Below are 12,828 nucleotides of genomic sequence, written 5' to 3'. Positions count from 1 at the left end.
GGTGCAGGTGTGGGATGCTGCCATCATGTCACATTGACTTGATGTTGGCATCAGTCCTTGGGCACTTTCACTGGGCGTGTTGTAGCCTATCGAAAGGTCAGGCTGTTTGAACTGTTTCTGTGCACTGCAGGAGGCTCCCGCTGCTGCTCGACATTAAAGCTATGAGTCTCTCTGTCCAATGGGGTGCAGCACAGGAGAGTGTATGAAAATTAAAATAATCAGAACGCTGTGGTGGAGCCTCAGATGATGCTTGTGTCCTCTGTGTTTTGATGTATCTGGTGAATACAGAAAGGGGATATGCTGATATGTATTTGCATATGAAAAAGAAATTAGCTTACAGTAACTAGTGCAGCATGTGGCCTATTAACATATAAACTTACGATAACAATAAACAAAGAGGGGAACTAAGTCCCCTGCTACCTTACGAGCTACGGTGTTGTATAGTCCATACACAAAGCAATTAAACATTACTAAAACATAGTAGTGGCTTTAGTTTTAGTTTAATATGTGTATATTTATTTATTTATTTTAAATAAAAATAATTATAACTTGAGTAAACATGCATGTTTTGCATGGGCTGCTGCAATGACTTAGTCTTTACCCCTTGTTAGAATAAATTATTCTTATTCTTATCTATTCTTATTCGTATTCACATTACGAATTACGGCAGAGTCGAACAAAACCAAAGGTGGAGGAGTGTGTTTCATGATAAACAGAAAGTGGTGTGATGCCAGGAGCATTTCTACTCTCTCCAGCGGCTGCTCGCCACATCTGGAGTTCCTGAGCATTAAATGCCGCCCTTTCTATCTGCCCCGTGAGTTCACCTCAGTCATCGCCACGGCGGTCTACATCCCACCCCAAGCGGACACAGGTATGGCTTTGTCCGAATTACATGATGTGCTGAGCTCGCTTCAAAACAAGGACCCGGGCGCAGCCCTCATTGTAGCAGGAGACTTTAACAAAGCGAACCTCAGACAAGTCATGCCAAACTTTTACCAGCATGTCTCGTGTCCAACGAGAGGGGATCGGATTTTGGATCACTGCTATACGCCATACAAGCAGGGCTACAAAGCTGTCTCACACCCGGCTTTTGGGAAGTCTGACCACAACGCCATCTTCCTCATTCCCCAGTATAAACAAAGCATACGGAGGGAAGACGTGACCAAGAGGGAGGTAAAACGGTGGACTGCCCAATCAGAAGCTACGCTACAGGACGCACTCAACGACGTAGACTGGGACATGTTCAGAGCATGCGCAGTCGACATCAACGAGTTTACGGAAGTAGCAGTATGCTTCGTCAATATGCTAACGGAGGAGATTATCCCCACTGCGAGAGTCACCACATTCCCAAACCAGAAACCGTGGATGGACAGATCGATCCGCACTGCAGTAAACGCCAGGACCGCCTCCTACAACGCGGGTCTCGCCACTGGCGATATGAGCGCCTACAAAGCGGCCTCATACGGCGTGCGGCGCGCGGTGAGAGATGCCAAACGCAGGTACCGGGAACGTGTGGAGTCCCGCTTCCACCAGGGCGACACACGGAGTATGTGGCACGGACTACGCACCATTACGGACTACAAAGCCAGGGACACTGCGCCGATCAACGCCGACTCTGCATTCACCAACGAGCTGAATCGGTTCTACGCCCGTTTCGAGGTTAGCCAGGCGGCTAATGCTATCTACCGCCTGACTACCGAGGACAGTGACGTCATCAGCGAGAGCCCGGTGACCAGCATCGCGGAGCATGACGTCCGAGCGGCACTGAGGAGAGTGAACACAAGGAAAGCGGCGGGGCCAGACGGCATCACCGGCCGTCTGCTGCGCTGCTGTGCTGACCAGCTAGCAGGTGTGTTCACTTACATCTTCAACGAGTCCCTGGCGAAGTCTGTGGTCCCCACATGCTTCAAAAGATCCACCATCATCCCTGTGCCCAAGAACAGCAAACCCTCATCCCTGAACGATTACCGGCCAGTTGCACTGACCTCGGTAGTAATGAAGGTGTTTGAGAGGCTGCTGAAGAACATCATCTCCTCCTCCATCCCAGACACCACAGATCCGCTGCAGTTCGCCTACAGATCCAACAGATCCACAGAGGATGCCATCGCCCACGTCCTACACACCACTCTCAGCCACGTGGACAAGAAACAGGGTAACTATGTGCGAATGCTGTTTGTTGATTACAGTTCAGCGTTTAACACAATAGTGCCCTGCAGACTGTTCACAAAGCTGAGGGATCTGGGACTTAACAGCCGTCTGTGTGCATGGGTGTTGGACTTCCTCACTGGCAGAACTCAGGTGGTGAGGGTGGGCAGGTGCTTCTCCAACAGCATCACCATCAACACAGGAGCACCTCAGGGATGTGTCCTCTCGCCACTGCTCTACTCCCTCTACACTTCAGACTGTGTGGCCACCCATGGCTCCAACACCATTGTGAAGTTTGCTGACGACACAGTGGTGTTGGGTGCCATCTCCAACAACGATGAGGCGGCCTACATGGATGAAGTGAAGAATCTGGCATCGTGGTGCCAGGACAACCACCTCCAGCTGAACGTCAGCAAGACCAAGGAGCTGGTGGTGGACTTCAGAAGGGGTCAGCACAGAGACTACAAGCCCATCATCATCAATGGAGCTCCAGTGGAGAGGGTGCAGTCCTTCAAGTATCTTGGTGTCCACATCTCCTCAGACCTGACATGGTCTGCCCACATTCAGGTCCAGACCAAAAAGGCTAGGCAGCGCCTGTATCACCTACGACAACTGAGGAAGTTCAGGGTCTCTCCAAAGATCCTCAGGATTTTCTATACAGGCGCTGTGGAGAGCATCCTCACACAGAACATGACATCGTGGTTTGGGAACAGCTGTGTGAAGGACCAAAAAGCTCTCCAGAGAGTGATCCGTACAGCAGAACGCTGCTGCAGGATTGCTCTCCCCCCGCTTCAGGACACCTACACCAGGAGATGCCGGACTAGAGCAGCGCAGATACTGAAGGACCCGTCCCATCCTGGCAACAAACTGTTCCAACTTCTGCAATCTGGTAGAAGGTTCCGCATCTTCCGGGCAAGGACAGAGAGACTCAAGAGGAGCTTCTATCCCCAAGCCATCCGTGCCCTAAACACACACACCCGCCCTCTCACATCATCTATAATTGACTGAGACAGGACTCTTCCAGACACTAAACCAAGGCACAATGTACATTTCAAATTCCTTTAATTTTAAATATGTTTATATTGTCTCCTGTAAAATAGTCAGATGTCTATTCATATTAATATACAGAATTCACCCGCTTGCTGCTACTACTGCACATTCACCCAGTGTATATACTATATGTCTGTATATATATATATATATATAATGTTCTTCCTCTACACCCCCCCCCCCCCAAATTTTTGCACATGTCGAGGAGCGTGTCAGCCTACATTTCACTGTGTGTTATACTTGTATAACTATGCATGTGACAAATAAAGAACCTTGAACCTTGAACCCATTATTTGTGAAATTTGTGCATTTAATGATAAGGCTGTCAATGCAGAACCCCAAGTTCAGTCAGAAAGTTCACAAATTAAATGATTTCATCACAGCAGCAGAATATAGTTTGTGCTGGCCTCTAGACTCCAAAACTATCATTCCCCCCAAAAATTGTTACACATAGATAATGGAAAGTATAAGTTAAATACAGTTGGGTCCTTAATTTGTTGGACAAAGAGACAATGACGGTGGATTATAGATCAAACCATTAAGACTGAAGAGCAGATTTTTCAGCTTTAATTCAAGGTTTTTAACAAAAGCTTTGCATTAACTTATCAGGAATTACAGACATTTTATACACAATCCCCATCAGAGATCAGGTGACTCACTCGGCCATGGAAGAATATCCCATTTCTTTGCCTTGAAAAACTCTTCAGTTGCTTTTGCAGTTTGTTTTGGGTACATTATCCATTTGCACCGTGAAGCGCTGTCTGATCGGTTTTGTGGCATTTGGATGTATCTGAGCAGAGAGTGTGAGTGCTTTTAGATGTCTTCTAGTCTCACCTGGGTTTTCTGGTCTTCAGTGTAGACCTTGATTGTAAACCCTCTGCATTTACATTCATGAAGGCATTTCTTGATTGTAGACCTTGACAATGATACCCCAACCTCCGCGAGTGTCGTGTTGACATGGTTAGAAATTGAGAAGCTATTTTTCTTAAACAATGAAAAGAATTTTGGCCTAATGCACTTTAGCTATCTTCTGTGGTCTTTCAGGCTATTTAGTGTTGCTACGCTGATCAGTGCATTCATTCTTTTTAACAATGCATCACATTGTAGGTTTTTGCTGTCTCTCTGATGGTGTTCTGGGGGGTTTTCAGCCTAATGATGATTTCCTTCACTCTTTAGGTCTCATAATTAACATTAAAGTGACAGCTATAAAAAACAAAACAAAGTAAACACTTTGAATCAACTTCAGATGTTATGCCTGCTCCATTTGTCATGAAATAACAAGGGAACAGCCTTCATCTGGGCATGAAAGTACCTGTCAGTCAACTGTCCGGTTAAATTTGAGCCTCTGAAAATGTGGGACTTAGCATAAGAATGGCTGCAATTCCTCAACAGCTCATGCAAGGTCTTTGTAAAATCCACTGATTTTAAGCTGGAAGTCTGCACCACTGCAGTGGTGTACAGAGGTGAAGCTGCAAACAACTCTGTCTTTCTAGAGCAAATAGTGGATCTAACTGTGACCTCCTAAATCCTGCAGGTGGATGTTGGGGTGGTGGAGGGGTCAGCTGTGCAGGTCAGCTGCTGCAGTACTGACATGTCAGAGGGATGCTGCAGCTTAAACAGATGCCAAATTGAGAGAGTGTGTTTGGTAAATGACATGAGGAGAATGAGGTCTGTTGTGTGTATGATGCAATATGGCTGTGTTGTCTTACTAGCTCGCAGGTTTTGCTACATTTGTGGTAAAAGTCCAGCATGGGGGCAGTGTTTTGTTGAGGGATAGCAGCATCCCACCTTACTCAAAATGTCACTCCTCTTTCATCCTGTCCTACTGTTTCATTTCACCCCCTACCTACATCACACACACACACACACACACACACACACACACACACACACACACACACACACACACACACACACACACACACACGTGTGTGCAAGGACACACGCAGAGGTAGAGAGCAGGAGGTACCTAGAGGGCACGAGAGAAAGGAGATGATTGATGGGGTTGCTCATGCAATTGATGCAGTTATTGATCTGGAAAAAAAATATGTCTACAACTACAAATTCAACCAGCAACACTCAAGTTAATCTTCTTGCTGCATCTTTAATGATTTCAGTTGAGGGAGGGAGGTACACAGCAAAATCTTAACATGGAGACAAACAAAATCTTAAGAATTAAGAACAGGAGCTGCCTTTGCAGCTGAAGTACAAAAAAGAGAAACACAGAGGAACATGGAAAACATCACCACTGTACTGATGATTTACAGTACAAACAAAACTCTGTTTAATGATGTCCAGAATTCTCCCAAAGGTAAGAATATTATCTGCAGTTCACCTTCAGACCAGGTTATTTCTCTGTCCTCACAATCAACAGATGGTCTCAGAAAGACAGCTTAAAGCATTTAATGAGATTGGTCTGGGCGATTTTGCCGCTAGAGTAATGGAAACCAGATGATTGAGCGTTGGATTGATGTACTCTCGGTATAAGGGGTTTTGTAATGACCCCAGACTGTGGGAAATATCACTGAAGTTATTACAGCATTGTATCATAAAAATAATAAAGTAATACTCCACAGAAAAAAAAACAGAGACAATCCAAAGAGATTAAACCCCCGTTCAGCAGTGCAAGTGAAATAAATCGAGTCCGTTTTAAATTATTTTTTTTAAATAAATAAATTGTGTAATAGTTTTGCATTTGGAAGGTTTTAGCAGTCTATCAGCTGTTAATAAATTATTAAAAAATAAATAAACACAGAAGAAATCTGAGCATCGTGCCAGTGATTGTATGTCACTCGCTCGTCGCTGCTAAGTTTAAGGTAGGGCTTCACGTTAAAGCTCTTTTTAAGAGAAGCTGATGGGGCAACCCTGCCTGAAAAACAACATGCAGCACAGTCATATCGCAAGATAGTTAAAGAACATTATGCCTTTCCCTGACAAAGAGACCTTTTTTTGTTCTGACTCCCAGCAAGCTATGAACCTTCTCCTGCGCGCCTTGTGTTTAGTGTCTTGTGATCATTGCCGTCCGTCCGGTATGAGGCAGTCCAGAATGGATGAAGGCAGCAATAGATAGGAAGTATTTAAAAAAGAAAAAGAAAGAAAGAAAGTGTTTAGCAAGAGACTTGTGCCTTGTAATTTGTCTTTGGAACGTTTGTCACTTCTCGTGTGACTTGTGCAAACAGTTTGTATTCCACCTGAGATCAGAAAAAGTATCGCCAGTGTCTTCCATCTGCCGTTTGAATGAGGCCAAAGGCAAAGCTTTCCATGTGTAAGCATTGCCACACCTCTGTGCTGTATGTAGCCACAACAAGCCCTGGTTGTTTATTGCACAAACACGAGAGCACTCACACAGCTCCTTGTGTTTACCTGTAAACAGTGCAGACATTACAGGGTAATTAGTAGTGGTGTGCGAATCTGTTCATCCCGAGCCGTATTTCAGCTGTTTTAATGCTGTAGTCAGTTTTTTGTTTTTCCTTCTTTACAGCCTAAATCCTTAACGCCACCTCTATCGAAACAATTAAAGCAATTCTTTGAGTGGGGGGGCTGGGGAGGAGGAGGAGGGGTTGCAATCACGAGTCTGCCAATGTGAGATGATTTTGGTGAGGAGGTGATAATCACAAGACTAAGAACAGATAAACACGATAATAACGTTCCTGGAAAATGGTTAAAAATACTCTGTCAGCCTGTTTATTATAAATACCAGCAGCAGTAACAGCTGTGAAATGATCCCTGTTCAGCGCGATGAATATTTTAAACTCTATATGGAGGAACATTTTTGCATTAATTCCTTGGTGTAATGAGATGTGCAAGTGGAATAAATACATGATAAAAACAGATTCTTTACTCACTAAACAAACTGGCAGTGACAGCTACAGGAACTAAGAATCTTTTACTTAAACAAACGGGCTGTTCTGCAAACACTTTGTTGGTGCACGTACGAGTGCCCGGGGCGGTGCGCTGTCTTTTAATGATGAAAGTGTTTGTTGGTTAAATTGGTTATAAAGTATCTGTTTGGTTTAGAGACCCAGCAGTAAAACCTTGAACTGATTGCTCTGAATACACAATGATGAGAGAAAATTTTCATCTCTTGGTGAATTCATTTTAAACAATAACCAGGAGGGCGAAAATGCAGATGGCAGGGCAGAGGGGCTGATATGATGAACTTTGTATGGTGCATTGTCTTTGCATATTCAGCGGGGAATCCACATTTAAATGAATGCATATCAAAACTAAACACTCTGCGAAAAGTTCTTTTGAATGGCTCTAACAGTGCGTAATAAAAACACTGACAACTACGAACATTGCTTTGACAAAGTTTGCACACTTCTGATGTTTATGTGACATTTGTCACTTCACTGGACTATGATAAGCACAACAAGGGCTCGGTCCACTGATGTGACACAGAAGCGGCCTCACACCGTATGGCTCTTAAAGGATGTAATGCTACAGTGCATCTGACTGTTGGGCTAAAAGTAAAATGAAGCACAAGATATATTGAAGTCTGTCTTTCACTAAAAAAGCTACATAACTTAAATTCTTCCAAGAAGATACCGTGTTTACAGTTCACTTTGCTTTAAAGCACTTTGTAGCATCAGCTAGAGATGTATTAATTCAACAAATTGTAAAAAATATGAAGAAAACTAAATATATTTATTGGCTTATTGTATGGCAGAAGAGTGCGTACATGAGTCGGCTACAGCTCTGGTACAGTTTTGAAGCAGTTCTCTGATACATGGAGCTCATTGTTCAGCTGTTGCTGCTGTATGAACTCTGAGGTTTCCTCAAGGATCTGCCCTGGGATGTGGAAGTCAGCTGGCATGTGCTGCTGAACAGCTGATTCCTGAAGATCCTCAGTCTCTGGCAACTCTAGGCTGGCTCTGCTGTGAGAGTTGCAGGGCTCCAGATTGCATCCAGTGCCCTGAAGGAACTGCAAAAAGTTTTCCTCAATAGAGGCCTCTCGGCTGGGCAGCTGCTCTCCTTCCCTGGGCCCAGCGCGCTTGAAAAGGCAAGCCAAGTGGCGGCTCAGCTCCTCGCGGATCTGACGGTTCAGGCAACCGTAGAAGAAGGGGTTGGATGTGAAGCAGAAGTAGCCAATCCATGTCACCACATCCTCCAGCTGGGCTAATGAAGCAGGGGAGGTAGACACTACAGCCGAGTAAAGGTGGAACGAAAAATATGGCAGCCAGCAGCAGAAGAACTGGCCTCCCACCGCCACCAGAACCACTGCAGCCTTCCCCCCACTGAAGGTCCTTTGAGGGGTAGTGCGGGAACCAGTTCCTCCGAGGCTGGCCGCCATGGTTGAATGGCTGCTCACAGACTCGGATCGTTGTCTTGAAGTGTCCATCCAAGTGGGGAGGGGGCCGTGCTGCATGGCTGCTACTCGTGCCACCTTAAACATGTTGCAGTAGACCACCAGTATGATCAGCATAGGGCACAGAAAATAGATGACTGTAAAGAAAACCATGAAGACCAGGCGTGTGATCCCGCCACCTGTCCAGTGGAGGGAGCAGTGTCTCTGAGTGGGAACGAGGAGGGAAGAAGCCCCCAGACCCTGGTTTCCCTGGAGCAGCCGGCCCAGGAGTGGAAGTACTGACATGACAACAGCTTTAATCCAGATTCCTATTAGTACCATCACCACCACCCCCACTGTCATCTTTACCTCGTGACGCATGGGGTGGACAATGTAGTAATAGCGCTCCACATTGATCGCACATATGGTGAGGATGACAGCGCTCACTAGACATACACTCAAGCAGAGGTAGCTCCGACACAGCGCTTCGTCCACCAGGATTTGATCTGACAGCATCCCCAGAGGCATCAACACCAGCGCTGCCACCAGATCCACCAGACAGAGGTGGAACACGAAGGCAAACTTACGCAGCTGCGGCGTTTTGGTGATGACAATGATCACAGCCAAGTTGCCCACCACTGCAAGCATGTTCATAATGAGCATAGCACACAGTGCCAAGGAGCGATTCAAATCTATCCCACCTGGGATGCTCGTCGTGGGTGAGGTGACATTAGAGATGTTTGGCTGCAGTGAGGGTGGAAACAGGGAGAAAGAAGTGTTCCAGGAGGGGCTTGGTGTGACAGGACGCTCCATGAGAGGATGGGATAAAGAGGAGACAGTCCGCTGAATTTCACGGGCCCATCACCCATCCTCCCCTTTCGTAGAGTATCGCTGAGAAGCTCAGGCAGTGGTTTCTGTCATGGCAGCTTGAACCCTACAGGTCCTCACCTCCATAGACCTTAGCCCAAAGCTCAGCAGATGATCAAACACGGGCGTAACAGAACTCTTAAGGAAGACGTCCTCGTTCTAACAACACCACAAAAGATCTGAAACAAAATAGAAAGTCCAGCTCAGTCAGGTATTGCTGAAGATAAACATTTGAGACTCATCTTGCCACAATGAATGAAAAAAGGTAAAACTAGTTGTCTGAGACTAATTTAAAAGGTAAATAATATTCTATACAAACGAAAAATCATGCAATGATATCACTGAGGCATCTGATTGGTCAATGTAATGTGCAATGTAAATGTAAAATTAACCCTAAACAAAGGGACAGATTCAAATATACTGAGGAGAACTGCTGTTTTAACTGGTGGCCACAACAAATATTACATTTGATTTATTTTCTTTTGTATAACACAGAAGATTTTTTGAAGCATCCTCTCTTGACTTTCAGTGGATAAAACGTGTGCAGTTGATAAGTGATTACAAAATTGCAAAATTATAGATTAAAAGGCAGTAGTTATAGAATTTGATCATTTGACTTTAATATCCTAAAAAAAATCACTTTTTCCCTTTTTTTTGCTCTGTAACTTTTCTAATTTCAAGTTGATTAATTTTAGCTCTTCTACTTAAATGTAAACCTATCAGATTTGATCCAGTCCTGCTTGTAGCCTAGCATATAACCATAAGTCACCATTTACTACATATTTGAGTTTTTGAATCATCAGATGTGTCTTTTCAGGGCAGCTGAAACCCCAGGGAGAGGCTAAAAGCACAGAGTAAACCGTATGCCCTCCTTAACTGACAGAAGATCTAAACTGAAATAGAAAATAATCTGCAAAACTCACAGATCACCGCTGGGTCGAAAAGATCATCAAGTGCAATCCTGACCTGTAAAGCAAAGTGTTTGTTTTACTTTCTTTTTATAAAAAAGTTCTGATAGGACTTCTGAACAGTTTCTTAACTATCTACGCTGTATTTTAAGAGTAATGTATTAAATGTGTTTCTGAGTGAAAAAGTATGCATTTTAAAATTGCCTAAAAGGGATGTGAAGTAAAGAAGAGCACCTTCAGCTGTCCGTATTAGTGTTTGCTACTGGAGTAGATCCTGCACTGTTTACTGTCGCAACCTCACCTGCGCTCAACCCCACGCGCTATAAAAGCCGTGGAGCGAGCACAAAGCCTTCGGTACATTTCCATATGCTGCACAGCTGCAGGTGCAAGTTTTCCATTTCACAAGTGTGACATCCCTGCAAAGCACCTCTTCTTTTCCTGCCCACGTATGCACATCGAGCACAACAGCCACCAGTCAGACACAGAAGCATAAGCAGGTGGCCTTTGCTGAATCGGTCAAAGGGAAAGAGTCACCTTCAGCTGAATTCTTTTTTAAAAAGCAGCTCATCTGTGATGCAGAGACAAGCGTGGATCAGTCCTCTGGAGGGTCTTAGTCTAATCAGCCCTGATTGCTTTATGGAAACATTTATCATCAGTGTAACTCTCCAAAGTGAAGTGGAATAAACTCTCAAAGGATCTTTAATCTTTATGAAAGTTTTACTGGCAAAAACTGGAGAAAGATTCGAGGACTCTAAACCAGCACAAGCTGTTGTGCGACGTTCAACTCACACTTGCCCAGTTTATGTTGCTTTAAGAGCTGCACAAAATTCATACAAAGCTTCAGCCTAAGGTTGTGCGAAATCTCTCTAACTGCTGACTGAAAACCATATGACCCTATCATATGCACATGACACTGTGTTTACCGTGAGCAGAAAACAAGCCTGTTGTTCAAGTGTCCTTTTTCATTACAAAGCACTTTCACTTCTCAGCAGCAACATGCAAGCGAAAAACAGGGTTTTAAACGAGACCAGACATCTATCCTCACACGTCCTTGTCCTTTAATGTGGATACGTTAACGTAATGTGTGATTTGATGAGAGAATACGCTGCCCCTTGAGTCAGTTTCTACCGCCTTCAGCATCCCGTCTTTCACTCAATCACAAATCTCCCCACGTGGCGCAGGTATTCTGGAAATGCGTGTGATGACAATTCAGTGACATACCTCAATCTGGAAAGGGCTGCTTCCTCCTGTGCAGGTTCACAGTCCAGTCTGCTGAAGCATAGCCGACCTGTTTCACTCTCTCTCTCACACACACACAGCAAACACGCACACACACCACGTCACAGAGAGAGAGAGAGGAAGTGAGAGCAAGAGAGAGAGAGAGAAGGAGAAGGGGGGAAGAGGAAAGGGGCACTCCTGTGTCTCCTCCTCACCTGGCCCCTTTCATCTCGTCATCATCCTGACCACCCCCACTCCCCCTCCTCTTCCCTTCAAAAACACAACGCACACCTCCGTCCTCTTAGATCTCGTGCAGCAAGATTGGAGGTGGAGAGACAGAGCAGAAGCAGAAGGTTGAGATGGAAGGGGAAAAAAAGAGTGCAGGGGCTCTGTCTCTCACACTCACACACTCTCCCCACACTCTTGCACACACACACACGTGCTATCTCCAGCATGCGACCAAAGAAACTGCAGATTCGTGTAGCGCAGACAGGCAGGCAGCGGGGGGGGGGGGGGCACCCGCCTTCCCTCCCCTCCACTGGGTCTTAGTGCCTCACTGGCGCAAGATCCACATGGAGTTGGGGTTCTTATTTTGACTATCCTGACAGGCCCGCTGCAGGTCACATCAGGTCCATCTGATATGCACGGGAGCATCCAAAAAATTGCAAATCGGAAAAATCACTTCATCCAGGATTTCTCTGATTCTTTCTCCTTATGCTTAGGTTACCAAAATCTCCCTCGATGCTCAATCTGGCAAAATCCCTCTCACAAAGCTGGATTATTGATTTGTAGAAAAGAAAAGAATTCCAGTGGTTAAAGTTAATGAGGTGAGATTAACATTTACAAGAGCCCAGCCCATGCAATACACACTGGTGCATTTGTTGTGGGTGTGAAGCGTTTAATGTCATCATATTATATAAATAATATTATAATTAGTTGTTGTTGTTTTTTTAAAAAAAGAAGATTTAACATTCTCTAATGTTTTTTAATTGTATTTATTATCATTCTGAATGCTACTGATTGTGAGATTTTGCACAAGAAAAGCAATTAAATAGTAATGGAATTAAGTGCAAGTGTTACAAGAGCAATTACAACATCAGATGTTGAATAATTAAAATGTCCGAGAGCCCAGAAAGTTTTTTTTAACAGTTTAACTTTTAACAGACGCAACGCACAAGACAAAATGGAAACTTCTGCTTAGTGAAGAGAATAAAGACATTGCTACGTGCGTCTGGAAAATAAGTAATTGCTTGACTAAACTTGGCTCATGCTTGTGTATTTGTGTTTTGTTCTTTTAGATCTCACATCAGTAATATTTGCCATGTTCTTTAAACTGGAAAGTCTTTGCACTCA

At 44.6% G+C, this 12,828-nt stretch overlaps 1 protein-coding gene across 2 annotated transcripts; it reads right to left on the bottom strand.

Annotated features, from left to right (window-relative positions):
• Positions 1-5,279: 5,279 nt before the first annotated feature.
• gpr61 (G protein-coupled receptor 61) lies at positions 5,280-11,981 on the bottom strand. 2 transcript variants are annotated; one of them, XM_040048192.1, is made up of 3 exons: positions 11,479-11,981; positions 10,273-10,315; positions 5,280-9,528 (listed from the first exon to the last, which is right to left on the bottom strand). In XM_040048192.1, the coding sequence occupies exon 3, from the start codon at positions 9,293-9,295 to the stop codon at positions 7,886-7,888; it is 1,410 nt and encodes a 469-aa protein (XP_039904126.1). In that variant the 5' UTR covers positions 9,296-9,528; positions 10,273-10,315; positions 11,479-11,981; the 3' UTR covers positions 5,280-7,885. The 2 variants fall into 2 exon arrangements, with proteins under 2 accessions (XP_039904126.1, XP_039904127.1); XM_040048193.1 differs by lacking the exon at positions 10,273-10,315.
• Positions 11,982-12,828: the final 847 nt, after the last annotated feature.

This window comes from Simochromis diagramma, unplaced genomic scaffold (genome assembly GCF_900408965.1).
Source record: "Simochromis diagramma unplaced genomic scaffold, fSimDia1.1 OVJJ01000387.1, whole genome shotgun sequence".
NCBI classification, from domain to species: Eukaryota; Metazoa; Chordata; class Actinopteri; order Cichliformes; family Cichlidae; genus Simochromis; species Simochromis diagramma.
This window is presented reverse-complemented; position numbering and strand designations above follow the sequence as displayed.